At 53.5% G+C, this 24,097-nt stretch overlaps 1 protein-coding gene across 1 annotated transcript in view; it reads right to left on the reverse strand.

The window, feature by feature from the left end:
- The window catches only part of LOC34621419, a 37,957-nt gene extending 16,228 nt beyond the window's left edge, over nucleotides 1-21,729 (reverse strand). The window contains 34 exon segments of the mRNA XM_026335579.1: nucleotides 199-531; nucleotides 970-1,275; nucleotides 1,567-1,818; nucleotides 2,038-2,331; nucleotides 2,596-3,141; nucleotides 3,402-3,566; nucleotides 3,890-4,048; nucleotides 4,293-4,564; nucleotides 4,898-4,980; nucleotides 5,191-5,324; nucleotides 5,677-5,980; nucleotides 6,204-6,399; nucleotides 6,860-7,163; nucleotides 7,542-8,129; nucleotides 8,391-8,681; nucleotides 9,191-9,371; nucleotides 9,450-9,734; nucleotides 9,901-10,078; nucleotides 10,587-11,022; nucleotides 11,150-11,571; nucleotides 11,741-12,179; nucleotides 12,324-12,439; nucleotides 12,827-13,169; nucleotides 14,394-14,532; nucleotides 14,792-14,922; nucleotides 15,211-15,538; nucleotides 15,914-16,338; nucleotides 16,431-16,466; nucleotides 17,423-18,235; nucleotides 18,605-18,768; nucleotides 19,004-19,245; nucleotides 19,725-20,472; nucleotides 20,904-21,176; nucleotides 21,455-21,729. Coding sequence (XP_026191364.1) covers nucleotides 199-531; nucleotides 970-1,275; nucleotides 1,567-1,818; nucleotides 2,038-2,331; nucleotides 2,596-3,141; nucleotides 3,402-3,566; nucleotides 3,890-4,048; nucleotides 4,293-4,564; nucleotides 4,898-4,980; nucleotides 5,191-5,324; nucleotides 5,677-5,980; nucleotides 6,204-6,399; nucleotides 6,860-7,163; nucleotides 7,542-8,129; nucleotides 8,391-8,681; nucleotides 9,191-9,371; nucleotides 9,450-9,734; nucleotides 9,901-10,078; nucleotides 10,587-11,022; nucleotides 11,150-11,571; nucleotides 11,741-12,179; nucleotides 12,324-12,439; nucleotides 12,827-13,169; nucleotides 14,394-14,532; nucleotides 14,792-14,922; nucleotides 15,211-15,538; nucleotides 15,914-16,338; nucleotides 16,431-16,466; nucleotides 17,423-18,235; nucleotides 18,605-18,768; nucleotides 19,004-19,245; nucleotides 19,725-20,472; nucleotides 20,904-21,176; nucleotides 21,455-21,729 — 10,201 coding nt within the window.
- Nucleotides 21,730-24,097: the final 2,368 nt, after the last annotated feature.

Consider the following 24,097-nt stretch of genomic DNA (forward strand, 5'->3'; position numbering starts at 1 on the left):
ACAGCGCAAAAACGGGAAGAAAAGGAATGAGGCAAACTCAGGAAGCAGGCGAAGAGACACATGGCAGGGACAAGGGTATAATAGCGAAGGTACGCTCTCGCCATGCTGGCAAAGAGGCCTCTGAAGGAAAAGCTGCAGGAATCCCTGTCTCTCTAAGCAGCTCGCAAAAGGGATGTATTGCGACGACGATATGCTTACCTCTAATAGACACGGTGCCGAACTTAGCGGAGTAATCTACGAGGGCGTCGGTGCCTTCTGTCGCACGTTCAAGGGCCTTCCAGCACACCTCCATCCCCGCTTCCATCTCTGCAGGTGAGAGACTCAGCCGAGCGGTCCATTGGAAGCGTGCAGCTATGGCTCTGCCTTCTACTTTCTCCCCTGCGGCACTTAGACCAATAGAGTTGCGGGATTCTTCTCCACACCGCTGCAACAGGGCGATTCTGTCTGTCGCTCGCCTGTTTAGAACCTCCACAGTCACTTCGCATAGGCCCCCTATCTGACAGAAAAAACTTTGATCTGGCTCCCAGGGGCCTGAGAACGAAAAGTAGGAAGGAACGCAGGCAGCGTACAGACACCACAAGCAGACACACGAGGAGACATTCGCATATCGTTCAAGCCAGCAACATGAACAGAGACCCTGCGGTTACGTAAGCGACGCTTCTTACGCGTCTCATGGCCATACACCGACGCCTCCGTGCTGCAGTCAGCAGGGGATAAGAGGCATGCAAATATGCCAAGCTCTCTCGCATCACATCACGCTGGAGCGGCATCTCAGTGCGTGCGGAAAGCCATATTTTAAAACATAAATACATACATACATATGTATGTATACTCACATAGAAATATATATTTATGAACATCCACACACATATATAAATGTATATGTATGCATGCATGTGCATGCATATACGGACGTCTATAAATGCGTATAAGCATGTGCAGCAGTAGGCAGTGCAAGAAAGGGCTCACCTGCAGGCGTAAGAGACGCAATGCGGACGAAAGGAATAGGGCGTGAGTCAAGAGGATCCTTGGGGAGGCTTGGGTCGTAAATTTGCAGGATGGCTTGCTGTTCAGACTCCCAAGTCTCCTTAGGAAAGTCTCGAAGACTGATGCTGCATTTTGTTGCATCATTTTCCAGGTTACACGGCTCAAGAAAGTCTCCCCGGGCTACCACTAGCTGCCGCTGGTCGCTTTTTTGAGTAAGCGGAGCCTTGATCGTCAGCGGCACGTCAATGCGTGCAACCACAGATATGCGAAAGTCGGTATCCCACACATCTGCCAAATCACGCGCGAGCAGAAGAAGCAGGGGGGGGAGCGTTTGCGGCATCTTTAGGGAACGAGGGCGAGGCTTTTACAAGTCAGGTGCCAAAAGGCCGCTCAAGAACTGTCCGAACCGTAATAATTCCAAAAGAAATAATTAAGCGCGACTATGCACGTGATGTTTCACAGGAGCACCAAAACGCCCAGACGGAGGGGACTGCTGCCGCTTCCCAGTGCTGAGTGCGCTCGCGCCAATGAGGCCAATGCATCTAGAAGAGCGACGGTGAGCGTGTGAGACACACTTACCGGTGATCACAAGCTCTCCTATATCCATCAGGCGCTCTGGCGAGCAGTCTGTGGAGTCCGAGCAGTAACAGATCCTCTTTCGCAGCTGCTGCGTTTTTGCCAAAGCCTGCTCCCGAATGACTAGAGACTCAAAGCCATAGGCGTGAGGCTCAAGGCCGCTGTAAGCACCAGTCTCTTCGCTAGAAACAATCCCTGTGTGTTCTCGGAGCGTCATTGTGCCTTCATCCGGAAGTTCAGGAATTGGTGTGGGATCTGCGCAGTGGAGGTCACCGCATAGAGAGCTCGGCAAACACACGCTGAAATCTACATGTATACGTCTCCCACTACCAGCAGCATCCTGCTTCCTGTTCACTCTTTAGTTTCAGCTTTCGCTCTTTCCAGGAGGAGAAACACAGCGGAGCGAATTGCCGAGCAGATCATGCGGCCACAGGGAGAGGTAGCCGACCTAAGGAATGCGACAAAAGCACTTACCCGTGCAGTCGGTGCGGATCAGCAACTGCGCAGTGAAGGGAAGTTTTCCCATGCCAGGAAAATCAAGGATGTTCATAAGGCAAGTACTGTCATAGGTGCATTGGTGCTCGACGCCAGTTGCTGGACGGAAATACACAAGCTGTGCGAGTTCTGAGCTGAATTCTGCGGCCTTTACACACGTCTGGGAGGCGTTGCACCAGCAGAGTGAGAGCTTCGTTACACCTGCAGTGCTTTTTGAGAGGATACGCGTGAGGACCGTGGATGCCGCAAAGGATATCTCATAGCCTGGCGTCTCTGCAGAGTTACACACGGCGGGGAGCTGGAAAAATGTGTGTTTACTCGTCACGCGTGGAAGTGAACAGATCATGGCGTGAAAGAAAAAAAAACAGAGACGCAAACACCGCACCTTCTCCCCCCGTACACAGAGGAAGAGAAAGACTCAGAAATAACCCGAAGAGTACTAGGCCCAATTGATGCACTCTGTAGGGTACACACATACACACACACATATTGGACGCGGGGATCTCTGCATGGCATGTGGCACTGCTAGGGCTTTACCTTTGGCAGCAGATAGCCTCTCTAGAGGAAGCGGCACGGAGATTGTCGTTCTCGAGGTAGCAGAGCACTTGGACTTGTCCTTAAGATACACCTGCTTCAGGGAGAGGGGTAGCCCAGCGAGGGAAGCCTGCGTTCCTATGAGTCCGGTTGCCAAGATAGAGATTTGAGGGGGAACTCCAGCGTATAGCATGTTGGTATCCGCCCTTGCGTCTACAAAGATGATGTTTCCGAGGTAAGAAGCTTCCCACACAGGCACGGAAGCTTTGCCAGAAGGGCTTTCCTTTCCAGTCCAGCAGATCGCCACGGGTTTGTCGATCAGTCCCGCAGACTCCAGAGCACTGTATGGAATACTTACCTCCACATCGGTGCCTTGAACCTTTGTGCCATCTGCCGATACCACAGAGAGGGGTGTGACGCAGGTGTATGGGCTGCTTTCTCTGTACTCAGACACGTATACGTAAGATTTATCTCGCAGCGTATCGGGGATAGAAACCACGCAGGTAGCGCTGTCGTCCTTGAGACACGCAACATTCTCCCGATCCATCGCTGCACAGAGAGACAATTCCCAGACACATCCCACGCATTCCAGCCAAATTGCATGTCCCCTTACCTGCTGCAGACGCGTGGCAACCCGCAATCTCCCCATTCAGCATCTCCCGATCCAGCATCTGCGCAGCCCTCTCAAGGCACTCCCCTTCCCCTCACACCCCCTGGCTCATCGCGGGAAAGCCCCTCCCTCCATCTGCCTGCGTAACAAAAAGGCTTTACAGGCAGTGCGTCTCAGCAAAAAAGCCGCAGCCACGCACTCTGAACCGAAAGGGATCCAACAGTCAGCCCGTAGTCCATGTTGCCACAATCCGGAGAGAAGCGCTCATCACACCAGCACAACTCATAGACATGTAGAGAGTCGGACCGGGCTGCTACGGGAGAGGTAAACGCATACGTCTGGCCCTCGACGTACGCAAACATCCCTGCAGAAAAATCGACGAGCCGAGACACACAGCCAGCAGAGCCCCCTGATAAGGCCGCGCTTTCCTTCTCAGAGGTTTTATAGAGTTCGAAGCAGCACGCAATAACGCAAGAACGCCTCGGCAGCAGTGCATTCTTATTGACATGACCTGCCACAATCGGGAACTTCCCCCCCTCCCCGACCCGAAATCGCGCTTGCTGTTCTATTGTAGCGAGGCTACGCCTCGGGTGCCCTCTAGCAATCGTGATGCAGATAAAAACAGCAGCTTCTTATATCAAGGAGGCGACTTTTGAATCCCCCGTGGGGCGCCACTCGCTATCCTACCTCCATCAGGCAGTTCAGCTGGGCTGTCAAAAACAGAACTGCATGAACCCCAAACAGCTCTCAGCTTGAGCTGCTTTCCTTCAAGAGCCGCTCCACGCGTTTCCACTTGAATGCCACACAAGGATCCGGAGGTGCAAAAGGCAGCAATATTCGTGATGGCTGCAAACCAATAGCCCCGCAATTCAGCTCTCTCTCTCTCATTCTCTCTCTTTCATTCTCAATCTCTCTCTCATTTTCAATCTCTCTTTCTCTCTCTCTCTCGCAGCGGTAGCAGAAGGACCTAGTCTGATTCGCTCTAAGCCGTACGCAGAGCCGCTCTGGCGCAGCTTGATTTAGGAGTAGGGGGGAAAAGGCAGGATGCGGCTTTTGCGGGAGGTCGGTCATACAGACACGAGGTACGTACTGTAACCAATGGCCTTTCCTATGGTCATTGTGAAGTCGCTTAAATTATCAGTAGGCACTGTCAAAGGATTCCAGCAGATGGACACGGTATCGTCGACGGGCTGTGATGCCTCAACAGTGAGCGAGTCTGTTAGAACATGCGCATTCTCAGGGATTCCCTGCAGCAGAGCAAAGGGGTCTCCATGCATATGTCGCAGCTTTGTCAAGCGAGAATGCCGATGCATCGAAATATCCCTCCAGTGTCGCGTGACACGTGAATTTACGGCCAGGAAGCTCCCCGAGCCGCTTGCAGCTCCTGGAAATACAACCGCATACAGCCAAAAATAAGCAGTCAACAGCAGGAAGGAGCAGCCGGCAAAACAAGGATACGAAACGCTTGCGGGAGGCATGCGGGAAGGAGGTGAAGCGTCTTAGAGCGATAAGGTAATTCACACAGCCGAGAGCGCTTATTGAAACCGTGGAGGTGAACTAGCAGCTCGCAGCTCGAAAACTCAAGCACAGACGCATCTTGAACAGTTAAAGGCCTTTGAGACTTCGATCCCCCGAAGGGCACGACTCCCTTCCCGCGTCTCCCTAAAGCTGCACGCTTAGAGCAGCTGCACAGACGCACCTGCGGCTTCTTTGAAGAGAGCGGGGGAATAATTTTCCGGATATTCTTTCACAGAAGCGATTCCAGGACCTTCAGAACCCTGGATGTAGGCGCAGACACACATTTGAAAGTGGGAGCTTTCTGAGACGTCTTGCGACAACACACGTTTAACTGGGCAATCTAGTCCTTCTGAACATGTCTTGGCTGTCTTTAACGCGCGGTAAAGGATAGGGGGAAGGCGGCAAAAAGCTGGCAGTAACTCCCGCAATAGCGGCCTCCCCACGGCAGCCAGCGAACGAGCGGCACTTACTCCGCACTGCTTGAGGAAGGCAACTCTGCTCTTTTGGTGATCCATCAACGCCAAGTTGATACCCTGTACTACAAATGTGCAGGGCATCTCCAATCGGCAGGTGATAGTGGCCAAAGGCTCCTTGACGAGGGGCCCTGCACGGTGCAAATCAAGGGAACGCATATGGGCATAAGGCGTTATACGGGATGCCGCACAGGACTAGCGGACCGCGTAGAAAAGCGGCAGTTGAGTTGGGGAGCGGCAAAAAAACCGCCATAAAAACCCCTGTTGGATGGAGAAGGACGCAGCGTTCACTAGCTTTTTGTGCGGGCATGCATGTATATACGTATATATATATACATATACAGATACATATACACACACACACATATATATATATGTATGTATGTATATAAGACTGGTAATGCAGGCTGCTTGCGCGGCTCCGGCTTGAAGGGATATCATAGACTGCTGCTGCCTTGCTGGAGATTTCGTTTGCGCGCTTGCCTGCCCATGTCAGCACTCCAACCTTCTTTGTGCAAGGCCTAGAGGTGGGCATTTGGGAGTCTTCTGTGCAGTCAGGAGCTGTCCAGCAAAGCGTGGCTACAAGTGTTTCCATAAGCCACCTCTGCTGCGCGTCCGTCAGTTGGTACACTAAAGAACCGATTTCCGCGAATGCCTGCGGGAGTGCAGCAATGCCACTGGCGGGGTCCTCAGTAGCAGTCGTGTAAAGCTTATCAGAAGCACTTGCAGGGCACAAGACGTCTCCTTCCAGCACGTAGAGACGCGATTCAGCAGGCAGGTAGGCCCGCTGCAACATCGACATCGAGAGACAGAGAGTCGCATGCAGACACACACAGGGCACGAGGGTCGGAAAGTTTGTCTTGCTGGTTCTCGCTCCAAATGTAGGCTTTGACGAGCTGCATACCCGGCCCAGTAGCGCCCTCTCTAAGAAGGCTGCAGGTTCTTGAGACTGCGCAGTTGCTAGAGCTTTAACGAGGGGCACCGAGAAAAGCAGCAGCAAAGGGCTCTACCAAATCTGGAAATGCATCAAAGGATGGGGTCGTTTCCCCTTCCTGGGGGATGCGATTGTCGAGATCAAAGAAGCTTGAGACAGGAGAGGGCTCCAGAGTGACCGAACAAGGCCGTGTAGGATCTGCTGTGCAAACATCCTCGTGTGTAGCGTGCTCCTTGGGTGCAGAGTAACCAGGTATATTCCCCGCGTACTGCCTGAAAGAGCAGCCGCAGCCAAGCGCCGCTGTTATGCCAGTCGAAAGCAGACTCTGAGAGGCTTCCTGGAGTCTCTGCCGGCATCGAGTACTAACAAACTAAAGGAGCAGCTTGCAGAACAAAGGCTGGAGTCTTTTGAAATGTCGCGCAGCGCCGCGTATGGGGGGACGGTAAAAACAGCAAATGTAAAGGGGGGGAGAGGCTCAGAAGACTGGCACGGGCATCGCGCGAAGAGGGGTGTGTTGCATCAGGTAATGTAGCATCAGTTCGCTGCAGGTGCATGAGAGATCGGGTGCAGGATCGCGAGGACACTCCAGTCAACAGCTAGAGTTAGAGGCTCTAAGAGAGAGAGACAGAGAGAGAGACAGAGACAGAGAGAGACAGAGAGACAGAGACACAGAGAGACAGAGACAGAGAGAGACAAAGAGAGATGCTCAAGGAGGGGTTCTTCCCGACTTACGCAGTGCCGATGGTGGATGTTGCATTGTCAAAGGTGACGAGACACAGCTTGCGGCTGGCCTTGGACAGCGGTGTTGAGTATGTCAATTCGGATATCTCATGTGCTGCATCCCATGAAGACCGATGAGGCATTATGGCAAGTACCTCCAGATCCGCTGGAGTCACAGGTGCACACTCAGCCGTTCCGTCCTGCGCGGCTAAAATAAGTACCACAGAACCATCTGTCACCTCAATGGCCTCGACCTCGATCGTGATTTCTAAAGTGCAGGTGCTTAAATCATCGGATACGCACACCACAGCCTCATCTGCACAAGGCGTCACACACAAACACCCATACAGAGAGACACACATAGATATAGAGAGAGATAGATAGGTAGAGATGGATACCCTTGCAGCACAGGGGTTTTCATCAAGAGTAGCTTTGGCTATTTTCAAGGAAGGCCCCTCATTGAGAGGCACACACACAAAGCGCCTCTCAGGCGGCACAGAATTTGCATATTAAAATTTGCATCGCAGAACCCATACTCGCTATTCCACACCCTTTGGCAGGAGAATTGCCTGCGCAGTGCTCTGCAGTGTAATGGCGCATATCGACACTGAGAACACCTGCCTGCTGTCCAAATCCATCAAGAACCGCTCATGCGTCTACGTGCAGCTGACTCTGGCAGCAGGGAAACAGATACCTGTGACAGAGAGGATGGGCATCATTTCGAACTTTCCCAAGTACTCGGAGTACGCTGACGCATCTGCGTTAGGTGTAATATCTGAATTCCAGCATATTTCGTAGATACCCGGCTTCCCGCGAAATACCCAAAAGGATATCGTTTCATCCTGTGGCTGATGCTTGCTGCTAGACGCGTCCGTAGCATCCATAGAATCCGCAGCGTCAGAAGCATTTGCAGAGTTCGAAGCATCCATAGAATCCGCAGCGTCAGAAGCATTTGCAGAGTTCGCAGCACCCATAGAATCCGCAGCGTCAGGAGCATTTGCAGAGTTCGAAGCATCCATAGAATCCGCAGCGTCAGAAGCATTTGCAGAGTTCGAAGCATCCGCGGCATCCATAGAGTTCGAAGCATCCATAGAGTTCGCAGCATTCGCAGAGTCAGAGGCACCTGTGCCGTTAGTCTTGTCAGAAGAGACCCCTGAGCCAGCAGAGGACGCTGGATCGGCAAGACTTTGGTCGGCCCCTACTTCCTTTTTAGTTGACGAATCGTCTTTTGGAGCGGCAGTTTTGCCAAGCAGTTGAAGCATGATAGGTGCAGTAGCGCGTCCTCGCGAGGATGAATCTCTCCTATCTGAAACAGAGCACGCAGAGATCACCCTACAGTGCGCAATGCAGGAGTGTCAATTTTTTTAGCTGCATCCTTGATTACGACCCCTCTGACCCCTCCTTCCCTACGCGATTCGGTTCCCTTCTCTCCTGCATTCCCTCCCTCCATTCCCCCTATCCCCCCTCCCTCCCTCCCCTGCAGAGGCTTGCTCCTTGTCGTGAGCAAAGGCAACTCGCTAAGCAAGGCGGCGAGCAGACATACCGAGGCAGCGGTATGTGCCTCGCAGCTTTTGCTCGTTTCCGTCCAAACAGTTGTTGGGAACTACCAGATACAGAGAAGGGGAGTCCGTGGTTGCGTGGCTTCGGGGAGATCTGCCCGTTGGAATAAAGGTGCACTGCTGCCTGCCGCTGCAGTGTTTGTTCAAGAGATCGGCAACATCAACACCTTTGCAGATACCATGTGGATCTTCCCATGTAGCCTCTACGAACTCTGGGGTTGTTCCGTGCTTGCAGCGTGTTCGAAAGATTTTCTCGGAGAGTGTCCAGAAGTGCACTGCGCATCACGAGGTCCATATACAGACGGACAGGCAGACAGATGGGTAAATAAAGATATAGAGAAGCACATAGACAGAGACGTAGAGATTTATGATGCGATATCGACAAAGATGTACATGGCGGGATAGCAGCCATAGGAACATATATATAAAGACATACAGACACACAGATACATATCTGTATATAAATATTAATAGATATATAGCAATACAGACAGACATATAGACATACACAGTGATCTACAGGCAGAAAGACATGTGGACACATACATATGAAAAGCACAAGCACATTATGAAGAAAGGGGCTTTTTTCGCTCGTATATCAGAAGAGAGTTAGGACCTTGACCCTGTTCGCTAGCAGCAGTGCGACGAACCCGGCTGCTTTCGCTCATGACAGACAACAAGCAAGCAAGCTGGGAGCTCTGAGAGCCTCTGGAAGAGACTTGCATGTTCTGTATTAGCGGTGTGTGTCTGTATGTAGCTGCTTTGAAAGAAAGAGAATACTGACCAGGCTCAAGGTCGTCCTCTGTAACCAGCTCGTAGGAAGGAGTCTCTCGGATCATGAGAAAACTTGCGTGTTCCGATTTAACAGTCCGTAGTTGCGCGACACCAAGCCCTTTCGCCGTGCCGCAGCTCTCCAGAACAGCAAGTCGAGTCACCGAGTGATCCATGAAGGAAAAGTTTTTGCCGTGAACGGATACGTTGCAGACAGCCACATGCGAGCAGGTGACGTACATAGGCTGGTTGCGAATGAAGGGTGGGCCCAGCCAGAGGGCCTGTGCGATTTTGACGGGTGTTCGGCTAGCCGTGACATCGCTATGCCAGCAGATGGTGCCTTTCCCGTTTTCTGACAGCCAGGCTCGGCCTGCACCAAGATTGTAGTACAAGCAGTCGTTAACCGTATGCGGCTCTAGCAGACGCATGGGCTTTGAGGGGTCTACAGTCTCGGCGTTGATCAGTGGCGCAGTCTCAAACACAGATATGGCCGTATTGCTGCAGTCCGCCTCCCCAGGTATCACCACGACGGTGGCTCTCGAAGGAAGAATCCACCGCTGCAAGAGCAGCAGTACAAGGAAGCAGCAACAGCAGCAGTAGCAGTAGCACGCATGCGGGGTATTCATGCCTCGCTTCCCACGAGCGTTTCGGCGCGTTGGTGAACGCAAACCCCAAAACAAATCGCCAAGACCAGTACATTTTCTGCTCGTAGAAACTGCTCACCTCCCCGTTAGGGTACAGATCGGGCTCTGAAGGCGCCGTGGCCACTACACTGAAGATGCAGGCATCCGGATCTGATGTGCCAGACATGCACGGAACAAATCCTAGAGACAACGCAGCAGTTGCGTAAACACCTCCAAGCTGCGCGTCCGAAGGCCCTGCTATGTTGACTAGCGGCGTCCTGAGGCGCAGTATAAGTTCCCGAAGCTTCTGAGGCATTTGCCACTGATAACACGACATTAGCCACTGATAACATGGCATTTGCCACTGATAACACGACATTAGCCACTGATAACATGGCATTTGCCACTGCTAACACGACACTAGCCACTGATAACATGGCATTTGCCACTGCTAACACGACACTAGCCATTGACGACACGACTAGGATGGGGGGTAAAAGTGCCCTGTGCGCTAACTCGACGTGCGTAAATAGAGAGCGAAAGAGGAATAGGGCGACAGACAGACAGACAGACAGACAGACAGACAGACAGACACATGACCAGCAGACACAAATGTGCGTCTTGATAAAGGGAGTGATGAGGCATGGTGGCAGGCAAGACCCTTGCGAGAGCAGGCTGAGGCCGTTATCGCTGCTGTTAGCACGGCAGCAGAGATCACTACAAGGCGGGAAGAGGCAGCAACCAGAGACAAGCCGCAGGCTTGTGTAGTGGATAAGAGAGCCTCACCAAGATTCCCTCACGATCTGGTGATTGGCGTCAAAGACGGCTGTATGCCAGCAGTATGTGTATGAGACTTCCTCTGCATCGAACTCAAAAGATATCTGCGTCACAGCGGCTTCCGCTGACTCCTTGCCCGTCTCTTGAAAAGAACCATCTTCCCGGCTGCGTACGTTGACAGTCTCAATCGACACGCTTGTGGCACGAAAGCTGTACACTGTGGAGCTGGAAATGCTGCACGTAGAGCCAGGACTGTAAGGCTCCCTGCTCATGCCGTTCCAAAGCCCTTGAGATGGCAGAGGCCCTCCGAAAGCCGCCACGGAAGTTGGATCAAGAAGCGCGTTGAGCTCGACTTCCACCACAGCCGTCGTTACTGTTTTGCTTGATACAGAACGGCCTGCGCGCAGATAATCGTAGACAGCACCAGACTGCACACGTAAGCGGGCTGCGCAGGGGCCTTGTTATTAGCGGGGAGAAGCCTCTACCTTGCAGATAACGCGAGGGGAGGGGCAGACAGGAGGGCAGCCTGAAGCCAGCATCTCAACATGCAGCCAGCTACCCAAGGCCGCTACTCAAAGACTCGAGAACAGGGTACGGCTTGAAAAAATCTCGCGCTGTACCTGTTACGATGGGAAGCGGCAACACAGAAAAACTTCCAATGTCGAAAGTATACTCCGATTGCAGAGTAAAGCCACCACTATCAAAGCCAGGAGTCAGCACCATGACCACAGGATTCCAGCACAGGTGAAGACCCCACCCTGCAAGAACTGGAACAGAAAAAACTGCAACGTCGTCTTCTACGTCTACCTCATCCGCTTCTGTGAACAATTCAGTAGTTCCGTCCTGATCGAACAGCAGGCAACACAAATACGCAGAATCAGCACTCCCTACCATCAAAAACCATGAGCGACACACGTGCACAACAAACAACGATAAGAGGCTGATTGCACTTTTCTCCCGTTCGTTCTGCTTTTGTGTCTCTGTTTCTGTGGTGCTGTCTCAGTTTCTCAAGCACTGTCTCTTCTGTTTCTCTAACGCTGTCTCCACCCCTATCTCTATCTACCTCTGTCTCTCTATGACCCTTTCTCTCTCTATGACCCTTTCTCTCTATCTCCCCCTTTCTCTCTCCTTCCGCCGTTGGATATTCGTGGCACGCCCCTCGCTGCAGAATTTGAGGGGAGAGGCTTACTCCGCAGGCACTTGTCACAGCGAGCCTCGGTCTCGAATAGTCTACGCTCTTCATGTTGAATCCTGTGATGGATACTTTGCAACGGCCCCCCTTCACCTCCGTACAAAGCGTGTCGACGTGCGTGATGACAGTCGGTCCTATCCAGCGAGCCTTGCCCAGGCTAGCAACACACTCCCCGGTGTTGGGATCTTGGCAATTGTCGTCAAGCACGCAGAGGGTTGCCCTCCCCCTCAGAGCTAGCAGCGGCGAAAGCCTCTCCAAGGTCACACTCACGGTGTTCCTTGTGAACTCGCTCAGTATCTGCTCGGAGGTCAGCCTTTCCGTTGCAGACACCACGTTCAGTAATTCCCTGGGGTTCGAAGGACAAGAATCGAAGGGCGCTGCGAGAACTGTCATTTTAGCGGGAGGGGAGGCTTGCTGACAGACAGCCACCGCAGAGCACACAGAGCACCAGCAACAGAAATTCGGCGCAAAAGGGCATCAGACATTTCCTTTCGCCAACGAAAGCGGGGTGGAGGGGCACTGAGGGGAGCAGAAAGGCCTCTTCGCCTGCACACGGCAATCTCCGCACGCTGCAGGAAGGGAGCCACACCAACTCACCAACGGCCACGGATTCCCCTTCCAGTCCAAAGCCGAGACATTCGTAAGTGCCCCCTTTGCTGTGCAATCCGTGCTTCGATCAAGTGTACAAGTAGCGTCCAAGTTTGCCGACGGTACGTGCGCTCCTGGCAGCCTCCCCATGTAGAACCTTCACGCAAAGCACGTCACCACCCACACACCGCTCAGGAGGAGGGGCCATAATAAAGAGGCCTCGTCGAGCGTAAAAATCGAGAGGCAAGGCTCCCTTACAAAGAGAGGGAGGGGGGTGGGGGAAGAAGCGCGCTGCCTCTGAGGTTTCTTTTTCAACAAGATAGAGGCTGCCAAACAGCCTCTATTTTGTCTCGCAGGCCGCATATTTGCCAAGCAGGGCTCTACGCAAGAGCACCGTGGGAGAAAAAACCGCGCCAACTCAGCAATCCGAGGAGAAGAGGGGACTCAAAAACACACTGTCGCTGCTTACGCGTAAGGGATGTCATTGGAAAAACTGGTGGGCATCATGAACTGCACCAAGCAGACAGAGGAGGGAACCTGTGGATTCGCCAACACCGCTGTGGCCAAGTTCACGTTCTCGCTCGTGCTCGATACTGCAGACATCGCGCTAATGGCGGTAATAAGATCTCCTGCTGCATCCGTCGTATAGTCGCATGTGTCAACTAGGGCCGTATCCGTTGTTGGAGCGTTTTTCAGATAAACCTTCGTTGAACCGGTGAGGTCAGCGCGATCTAGCCCTACTTCTGCCTCAATCTTCACCGCCTGTGCCCCCTCTGTGCCTCCTGCTACGCTCTGCGGCACGACTTCCATTGCTGCACAAGGACGCGCAGACGAAGCACAGCTCTACACGCCTGTACACTGGAGTGGTCCTTCCTTCCAAGCAGTATGCTTGCTTGTATTGCAGCGTGCTTGCACCTCACCGCAAGTCAGACACTACCCCCTCCCCTACCCACCCCACAGCCAAAGCCTCAAGCTCGCCTCCTCTCTTTGCACCCCACTAAAGAAACAACGCTCAAGCCACTCCGTCAGGCACATCGCCGCTGAGCTGAGCACTGCGCGACGTGGCGGAGGCGGGATGCACCATCATGACGAGACGCAGGCAAATATATATTCGGCCTCTCCTCTCCCAGCGTTGCACTTACTCTTTAGTGTTGGTCGGCTCACAAAGACGATGCGACCCACATACACCGTGTGATCCAGAAGGTTGTAGAAAGAACCCGCTGCAGGGTTCCAACACAGCTCTTGCGTGCCTCCCTTCTTGTCTGTCTTCAGCACAAAAGAGACGGATGCTGAGCTGTGGGTAGACGCAGATTCTAGCAAGGATAGTCGCGCTTGCGCGTGATCCTGCGCCTTAAGACCTGCAGAACCCTCTGCGGCAAAAACTGACACACACAGAGAGAGCAGCGACATGCAAGCGGCTCCTTGCACTCCCCTGGAACCGACTGCCAAGATCGAGTCAGCATGCTCTGAAACCCCTGGAAGATTTTCGTGTTAAGAAAGGCGAGTTGTAACGAAGAGCAAGGCTTCGGGTGAAGGGAGAGAAGGGTGGCGCGGAGACTCTGTCCACGACACAATGCAACACGCGCGCGGTTGCTTTATTGCTGCAGAGTAGCAGGCAGTCTCTGAATCCATCCCCGCAACCATGTAAGGGTTTAGAAGGCAGGGAAGCAGCAGCAGCAGCAGCAGCGAGCCCAGACTGCCCTCCCCTTCTACCGCAACAGCACCCTATTGGGGGGGGCTTCCCTCCACTTTGTCGCGTTTTTATCGGCAGCTACCCCGGTGAACGCGGTGATTAAAAGTTGCGGCGCATTGAAATAAGAAGAAACCCATTCACAAACGGCATACAAACAAATGCATGCTGAATATGCATGCGCAGACATGCATGTTGAGCTCGAACAACCCGTCTATTCGAAGGACCCCCAATGACACGCAGAAGAACGAACGTCGCAAGGCGAAAGGCGAAGCGAATTTTCTCATGCGAATAATGCAGCATGCCACCAGAGATATACGCGCAAGAGCAAATTAGGTCTGCTTACCGGTAGAGGCAGAAGAAACAGGAGCCAGCGGCGAAGAGTGGGAAGCCACCTGCAGCCAACTATAGTCGTCCGAGGGAGCTGACAGATCTACGCTCTGATATGTGCCGAAGACAGACAGCGTGCCTATCCCCCTAAGTTCCTGAGGCGAAATACACACACAACTCTAAGCACGAGACCGTTGAGTACAGCCAGCCGGTTGAAGCCTGCTGGTCTTTGTCGCATCCTCTCTGCACCCTGCTGGGAGTGCCAGGTTGCGCTGCTTCAGTTGCGAATCTTTCTGACAATAAAAAGCACATCTGACGATACCACGAGGTGTATCTACAGTCAGGCCTGCAGCGCCCTTTTAGGAGCTCTGCTCGGCACACACACAGACATGTTGTGACATGCCTCCCGCTCACCCCGCAGGTTTCTAGGGCAGCAAGGCGGCTAAAGTGCATGCTCAGAAAATCCATGTGCTTCCCTTCTACGTCAACTATGCATTCTTCTTCCTCCTTGCAGACAAACGCTTTGTCGTACGATTCGGTCGGGCCTGTAATCAACAGTCGACGAGGATACCGTGCACCGCAGATTCATAAGGCCGGCACTCTCTTTAGACCCCACCAGCCCCCTCCTTCCCCTCTTCTCCTTCTGCTTCACGCTAGAGGTGAGCAAACATACTCATCCTCATTCCTCAGACGCAAAAAGTGCGACTACCCCTCCACCAAAGCACAAAAACAAGGAATGAGCTGCGCGGCCTCTCCCCCACCCCACCCCCGCTTCGTGGGCAGAGAAAAAGACAACAACAGCGTCTGCTGCGCTGCTCCACACAGCAACGCACCAACCCAACGCATGTAGCCAAGCTGCATCGTGCACGTTTCGTTCTCCCAGCAGGAGGTAGTTGAATCTTCCATCCCCTCCTGAGTCATGCATATCGTTGCGATGCCCCTGTCTGCCAGCCACGGCTTCAGCTGTTCGGCCAGCTGAAACTCTAAAATAGTGGTGCTTGCAAATGTCATGGTCATATCCATAGCATCAGCCTCCAGCACTGCTACAATGTCTGAGGGGTCTCCTTCAAAGGTTGAATACTCAGGATCGGCTGGGTCGAAAGGGCACTGCTGCGTTCCTTGCAGGAGCTTCACAGCGATCGTGTTGGGAAAGAATGCGGCCTGCCACACACCAAGGACAAAAATAGCTCTCTATATTTTCCGCTCTTCCTTGCACGCTTTCTCTTTCTCTCTCGTCCATGTGTGTATGTGGTGGGCATGCGACTGCGTCGTCACTTCCAAAAGGAGGGACGCCGTGTGTGAGAGACGATACACTGCAGAGTGAGATCCCCCAACAGGCTTCCTCCTCCCTAACAGCACCCACCCCTCCTCCGCGTTCGAAAAGAACAACCAAGTTCCCTTCAGAGGGACTGCTCTACAAGCTGCGGGAGCCTGCAGCGGTGAGCGTTCGAGACAACGCTAGCTACAGCGCGCTGTATTGCGAGGAAGACGAGCTCAAGGCACCCCACAGAAGGGGGGACAAAAGGCCAAGCTTACCCAGGGTTGACTGATTGTTGCGCCATCGGGAGAAAGGTTGAATAAGCAGTCGCCTTTTGGGGAGAGCGAGCACCGGGCTTCTCTCGCAGTTATTTTCATTGGCTTGGATGGCATCGGCAGCTGGCCCAGACTCACGACTTCGACGTGGTAATATGAGTTAGGGTTGAGGAGGCAGAGCTTTGTGCGTACTGTGGGGGCCGGAACGGTGAAAAGCAAGAGTAGATTCAAGCTGTCAAATACCCCCATGTACTCCTTGTAAGCGGACTGATCGTAGATTAAGTGTGAAGAGCAGTACTTGTCATCTTCATAGACAGCTTCAACGAGTAACAAGACGGCGCTGCCCACGGTGTAGGAAAAATAGCCAGAGACGGACACCTCAAAGACGGCCTGGTTGATTGTGTCATGCGGAAACTTGAGCTTTAGGCCTGCAAAGACAGCGTAATGAGGTCAGAGAGAAGGAGGCACAGAGACAGACGGAAACACACACACACACACAGGCCAAAAAACAACCATAAACCCTCCAAGCACGGGGTGAGTGTGCCTGACGCACACCCTGTGAGAAAAGGGAATTTCGAGGCGGGAAAAAACGAGAAAAGGCAGGAATTTGGAGGGCATAAGACAAGGCAAGCATACGCACCATCGACCTTTAGTTCCAAGAATCCTGTAGAGAGAGAGAGAGAGAGACAGAGAGGACACAAGCACACATAAGCACATACAGAAGGCTGCATGGAGTCCAACGAAAAAACTGAATTTTGGATGGGTAGGGCTGACATCGGGGTTATGGAATCGAAGCTGGCGTAGCCACGTTGATTTGATTACAAGATTTTCCCTCCCCTCGTTCTGCGAGAAGAAAAGAAGCCCGCAGAAGGAGGAGGGGGGCAGGGGCCAGTAAGCGGAATGAACGGGCAGAGACTGACTGGTCTGAACGAAGCTAACGCCTCCTAAGAGAAGAAAACACAACACAGCAGCAGTATATACACACACATACACAAACATGCACATACACATACATATGGAGGCGACACATGTTTTTAGGCGCAAGTGCAAGATACCAGGAGGGAATCAGAGTTCGCTAAAATTGTTAATATGCAATTGGCTTCTACGACGATTGGCATAACCGCAGCCTTTCCCCAAGACGGCAACATGCCCCTTCCTCTTCTATAGGTATGCTACAAAAAAAAGCCTCTCTAGGCCCCCCAGTGTGGCACATGCGCTGCGTATGCCGAACTCCCGCCTCCGCTTACCGTTGACGAAGTCGGCTGCTGAATTTGTCTTGGCTGTGGCGGAAAGAAACATGCGAGGGAGTGTACTATGAAGAGAGGGCTATCAGAAAGCCGGAACAGCCTCCTTCCTCCGTGAAGAGAGAGAAGTAGAAGCGCCAGCGCGGAGAGAGAAAAAACGTTCTGTGCGGGGAGGCTGCACGACAGCGGCCTGACTGGAAGAGGCGGCAGAGAAAGGGTGGGTGGCGTGTGACAGAGGATGCGGCGTAGCTGCATTAAATGGACTCACCTGAAGTAATGAGGGTTCCAATGAGAGACCCCTGCGCACAGATCGCGTGTTTGTGGCTGAAGGGAAGAAAAGGCCTAACATCGACTGTCGTAATTCCTTTGACATTCACCGTCATAGTTGCACCAGGCCGAGAGCACAGCGCTGCCGGCTCGTAGGGGGCATCGTTTGCGCCAACCGGTACAATCGAGAGAGTCACGAGCTTCTCTTCGGCGTCTGGACTCTCGAGGGTGAAGCGGCACGTGTCGTCTGTCCTCCGCCTCGCTGCCTTTCCGACAGTGCAGAAAACTACGCCTGGCGAGATCTCGTTCGCTTCCGGCCTTAGGATCAGCGAAGTGCCTGCGTTCGAATTCCCTGGAAGCGCCTTCAAAGGAACCTCGGGCAGGATCTGAACGCGAGGCCATGTCTCGCCTTTCTCGTCGCTTAGGAGATTTAGCAGAGCCCGCAGATGCACGAACTCCCTTCCCTCGGTGCATGTGGCCGCTGCCTCTCCGCCCCGCACTAAGGGGCAGTAGCAAAGCTCGTAGGATCCCGCATCGAGCTCCCTAAAAGCCTTGTCTTTCGCCAAATTGAGGCGCTGAGAAGGCGTCCAAGGGCCTGCCAGAAGAGACCCCGATCCGCAGAAGGCCATGAGGGCTAAGTGACCAAAGGGGAAGGAATGCCGCCCCTTGGGAGTTCCCAGCGCGAGGCTGTCTGTCCACCAGTCCACAGCGGGCAGAGCCAGACTTATCCAGCATGCTGCGTTGTTCTTTGTGCTGCAACTCACGACGGGCAGCTCGCCGCTTCCACGGCTGCCCTTTGCGAGAACTTGAGGGCCTGGGTCGCATCACAGCACAGCGCAAACGGTCCCTTTATCTCACGCGCTAGGAAGAAGGCAGAAAGGACTCTCTCCATATATCAGCAGCATCTCTCGCGTCAAGAGCGAATCGGCAAGAGCACGCCTAATGGGCGTGGGCAAGCTGCTACGGCGGTAGTACGTTCGCAAGGCCACACGTCTGGTAGTCAGTCCTAACGGTGCCGCCGCCGTCCCGCCTTACCACGCTCGCACAGAAGCGTCTCGCCAGAGCGACGGCGAGGTGAAAAGGTCTGTGAAAGCCTTTAGTCATGTGCGATAAATAAGGGGGAGGGGAGGACCGCAAGCCGTGCACCCTGCCTTCCCCTGTGTTTTTGTTCTCCCCCTCTCACCTGTCCTCAGTTTTACAGAGCAGATTGCCGAAAGGGGGGCGTCGCAGCTCCGGGCCTTTAGGCAGGGGGGGGCCCCCTGCTTCTGGAAGCTAATCACCGCGCAATCTGCGAATTTCGCGCCGTCCAGAGCTTGGGGTTGGCCATCGCAGAAGAGGGGATCCCACCTAGAGCACGGCGTGGCGCAAGAAAGAGAATCTGTTTCACAGATCCGCTTTGTTAGAGAAGAAACACACGTCAGGGAGAAGAAAGCGACAGGGAACAGCTTCGCTGGCCTGTTGTGTAGGCTCACAGGGAGGCCCCCTCCTCCTCCTCCCCCTCCAAACCCCCCCTCTAGGAAAGCGCAGCCGCCAGCTTGCTGCGAACGAGCTGCAGAAGCGCCCACCCCCTGTGCCGACTCACCTTTGTGCAGTTAAGCCGTCAGACACAGGTCGCCATTGAGGCCACATCGCTGCTGCTGGACATGCGGCGCGAATTTGGCTGTAAAGAGACCCCGTGCCGTCCGCAGACTGCGGCGCTTCCATTGGGCACTCCGCCTCCTTGCGTCTGAAGGCGGAGCTCCTTCCAGGAACTACCAGAGGCAGCTGGCTAGCCTGAAACAGACCGATCCACGATCCCTCCTCCCCTTTCGCCGCTGCCATTTCCTGAGTCGAGAACGGCATAGACAAGAAGCGTGTCTCTGCGCCTCCTTCGCTTCGCGGCACTCCCACACGACCCAACGAGGCCCCCTGACACGCGGCTGTAAGTGCGCAGAGAAGCCTATAAAAACCATTTGGCTGCCAGCAACTCAGCAACAAGAGCCACGTCAAAACACACTCGTTAGGAAGGAGGCTCAAAGGTGTCCTTCTGAAGAAGGAAAGCCGATGCCGCACAGCGGCGACGCCCCTTGCAAACCCCCTTCCCCCTCTCTTCGCCCCCTCCCTTACCCCTGCTGCAAATGGAAGGAGGACAAACATATCTGGAGGGAGGTAAGCTCCTCTCGAAACAAGCCTCCAGGCCCTCAACGTGCTCTTGCGCTCGCACATGCGAAGATCGAGAACCCCTACCCCTCTCCCCACCCCGTCCTTTGCCGACCCCCAAAGTTTGTGTGTCTCTCTGTCTGTGCGAGTGTGTGTGTTCTTACTCCGACGAGCTTCATTTCCATGGAATTTTCAATGTGGGCTAGACTCGCATCCTCTGACGTAAAACCGGTACCTACTGTAAAGGCCCTGCAAACGGCATTGGCGGAAAAGAAGTCCCACTGGTGCATATCCCTCTCTGTTTTGAGCCTCAAGAAACACTTGTTGCTCAGCTGAATCGATCCCTTCCAAGGGCATTCTCCCCCAGGAGGCTGCCCCTCTACACCCCTTGCCTGGGGGTACCGCAATGCATAAAAGGCCACCTCCCAGAAGCCCTTGTCCATCCCCGATTCGACGCCGCAAGGAGATCCGACAGTTACACGAGTCCGCAGCTGGAGCGCCTCCACGGATGAGCCATCAAGCATCACCTTGCGCTGGAAGACGCGTCTCGCAACGCAGAGGTCGAACCCTCGCGAAGCAGCGTCAAAACCAGGAGCAGGATCGGCCTCCAAGGCAGCCACGTATAACACCCCAATAAAGCCTCTGCAGTTGTCTCCTGGAATCATCCCAAAACGAACGCGCTCAACGTCTGCCACTCGAAAAAGGCAAATCGCCTTGCCCTCCCGCCGTCCTGTTAAGGCCTCCTGCAGCGGCTCCAGCGCAGTCACTTCTGTGGGCGCAACAAAGGTGGTGGTTACCAGCCAGTCTGCTCTCTCTCCGTCTTCCAGCGCGTTCCAATAGTCCCCTGGCACGATTGCAGACTCCATTAGAGGCCCCGCGTCTTCCGCTGCACTCCCCGACACCTGGCGACGGCTGATGATGTAAAAGCGAGACACAGGAACCTTGGAAAGGGCCATCAACGCCGCACTCTCTGGAAATGTGGCCTGCGCCCGCGCAGCCACCCGCGATGCTGCAGCACACACAAACAAACGGCACACCCTACGGAAGCCTAAGACGACGACGATACACCCATAAAACAGCCTTCAGCTGAAGACCCCCCACGGCGCGACAGACATGCCGACACCCTCTCTGCTCTAAGAAATTAGAGAGAGGCTTCAACGAACCACCCCTTCTGTAAAACACACAGCTACGGCGCGAAGACGCTCCATGAGCCGTGGGCTCGAAGGGCCAAGGACCAAACAGGCAGCTGGATCCTCTACCAGAACCGCGTGTATCGCCATCTCAGCAAATGCATAGTCAGAGGCTCAGCAGTAAGAAGCCGATGGGCTTCAAAGGCCTTACACTCTGGCCTCGCTCTCGTAAAGGTGCAGGAGGGGGGCACTTCGCTAAGAAACGCTTCCCAAGAGTCGCCGCCCCGCCGGGTAAGGGCCAGCCAGGCCTCCATGCCTTTGCGCATGCAATCCTCGCTAGCAACGCTCCTTTCGAAGTCTGGCTGCTGCAAAGAGGGCTTGCTATAGAAACAGTGCTCCTTATATTCTTCTGGGAACCATCGGTCAGATCGGTAGCCCAAAAGACACGAATAAGGATCGGCGGAGTCGTCGCATGCAGGGCCGTGCCTGCACGTGCAAACACCAAATCAAAAGGCTTTCAAAGGCTACATGAATTTCCGACCAGAACAGACTTCGCGAGAACCACTGAAGGCTGCCGGAACAAATGAGTTCTAGCCAGGGGGCTCAAGCGCAACCGTTTATCCGCCGTGCGGCGAAAGAGCGGCCTTTTCAACCCCCTACAGCGTAGCGTCCCCAACCCTCCGAATGCATGCAGCTGCTGCGAGAGAAAGAAACACCAAGCGAGAAGCTGTCAAAGACGCCCCCGCAACTTAGTGAAGGCTGACTTGTGCAGCAGGGCACGACACAGGCTCCTGCAATTTGGGGCCTCCTCTGGACTGATAGAGTAACTGCCGTCCGCTTGCAATTTCCCGAATACAGCGCTGCCGCAGTATATAGCAGAAGCCCTCCTCGCCCTCTTCGCGACTTCAAGAGCCCACGCTCTCTTTCTCTCCTCTACAATCTCCATCAGAGACGACACGGAACCCAGTCCAACTGCAAATTCACGGCACAAAAGGCCTCTAGGTGCCTCCCTTCCCTTGAAAGGCGAACCGCCAGCCATCGCACATTGCGCTGCAGCCGATACGCGTCCATAGAAAAAGGCGGCACATACAGAGGGGAAGGGCTAGTCGAGAAAAAGTAATGGGAGGAATTAGTAGGCACGAGCACTTGAGGCACTGCACGCTGGCTCCTCCCACCCCCCTCGCGCGTGCTGCCTTGTAGATAAGTGCCTTCAACCACTACGCTAGAATCACCTCACTACACCCCAGGATGCAGAAAAGACTGGACGCAGCAGGAAAATGGTAGTAGTAGTAGCCCCTATGCCGGGATTCATGAGAGGCGGACATGAGACAAACGACACGCAACCAAAGAGGATTGAGGTAGGCGTACCCTTATCAGAAGAGCGCGATCCATTAGGCCTGCCATGACTTTCCTTCTGAGACACACTGCTGCCAGAAAGATTTTCTGGATCCGCAAGTGCTACTAAAACAGTTTGACTAAGGGCAGCCGCCAGGACACACAAGGCAAAAAGGCAACGACTGAAGCGACGACGCCCGAGAGGCCTTTTTGAAATGAAAAGCAGACAAGCAACGATAGAGTCACGAAGTGAGGCCACTGGGGCTGATGAGCCGTGCGATGCATGCTGCAGCTCATACGGCGATGAGAGCCTCTTTCGGCGTGTTGGGGGAGGCAAGGGGGCCTCTTGAGGCGCTGCATTGGACACGCTGCTTCTGCTGCGCCGTGAAGCGGATACTGAGATGTCTTCACGGCTGGAAGCTGCCATGCCTTGGTGCAGAGGCCGCCAGGACTGTGTTCCTGGGAACGCCACTGCTGAGACTGCCATGGCTAGCTCCAATGTGTAGACGGTGATCCAGGAAGCTGTGGCTGCGGCAGAGGACTTGACAAGTGGCACCTGAAGTGCCGTATCTGGAGACGGATGAAAGAAACCTGTTTCGTCCACATCCCACTACAGCATTGTAGCAGCTGAATCGTGGGTAACGGACGGTGGTGTCTACTAGGGGCCCCTCTATAGGCAAGCCCTAGGCATATGCCCCCTTTCTTGGGTATATGTCTTACCAATCAAAAGGGATGTGCTGCCAGGAGGTACCTGGGTTCTCCAGTGCATTAGTTCGGGCCTATACCGAGGCCAGTTGTACGTTAAATATTTCCCTCGGATTGAGGCACTTGGAGGCGCGGGACCTATGTTGCTGTGGTATCCCAATTACGTAGGTCCTGGGGTCTCCAAAAGTGGAAATGAGTCAAGATATGTCGGAAACGAAACATTCGACCTGATTCGCATGCACTAGGCCGTTGTGATCACCGCTGATGGGGACCACTGGGACGTTTATGCGGCCCTCATTAGGTCATTGAAGGGACACGATGAAGGCATGCGCACAAAAAAATGAAAATAATTGAGCAAAAGTCCTTCTATATCCAGAAAGTGAGTCTTGGGACTCATGGGCAGTAAGCGCTTTCGTCGCAGCCTGTACGCTTCTTTCAGCTAGAACGGGCAAGTCTGGCTCCCGCACAAACGGCAAGCATACGTGATTGTCTGCATGCATTAATCGAACCAATTTCAGTTATTTCAGAAACTACCACGACCACTCATATCCCTGTGATCTGTATTCACAAACAACAGGTGCACAATTCGTTGTTTTCACTTTGTAGTTCACAATTTGGTCGGTACGTATCACATGAGAAGTCCTTAAACCATGCTTGCTCCATAAGCCGTTTTTAAACTGGGAGTAATATCATATGGCTATTTGTCTTATGTCTGGTTCCATCAAGAACAGGCTGCTGGGAGTGTTGCGAATTCTTCTTTCACGGTAAATAAGCACTTCGTCGAATGATCCAAAGCTATGTATGAGCGAACCAGCCCCTGAATTCCCCAAAAGTTCGTCCCCAGGAGTTGCTGCTTATGAATTAAGTCCGTATCATGTATGTCTTTAATCTGGTGCTGCACACTACCTACGCAGGTTGTTCTTGTGTAAGGGCCGTAAAATTGCTGCAACCATGGTGACAAGCAAAGAGAAATCTTTGGTATTTGCCCAGAAGACGGTGATCGTAGACAACAAATAATCAAAGGCTTAGGGATATAAACCCACAGCAGGACAAAAGCATCATAAGCTTAAATTTGGAACACAAGACACCCTCAGCGCCGTTTCCATAGCAAAGCTAAAACCAGCTGTATTCTACCGCAGCGTGCCTCTACTTGCATTAGAAACCAATGAATGCCCTTTTGATATACGAAGTACTCACTTAAACTACATACAATTTTTTCCCCCTCTATTTCCATACGCTCGGGAGCCTACAAGTCCAGGTAATCTTTTCAGACACAAGGCCAAAGAAATAAAGGAGCGAAACTCAGAAAGATCGAGTAATATTTCCCATGTTCATTCTGCCATATATCATGGTATTTGCCTGCAACT

This window comes from Cyclospora cayetanensis, unplaced genomic scaffold, assembly GCF_002999335.1.
Source record: "Cyclospora cayetanensis isolate NF1_C8 unplaced genomic scaffold, CcayRef3 CcayRef3_contig_73, whole genome shotgun sequence".
NCBI classification, from domain to species: domain Eukaryota; phylum Apicomplexa; class Conoidasida; order Eucoccidiorida; family Eimeriidae; genus Cyclospora; species Cyclospora cayetanensis.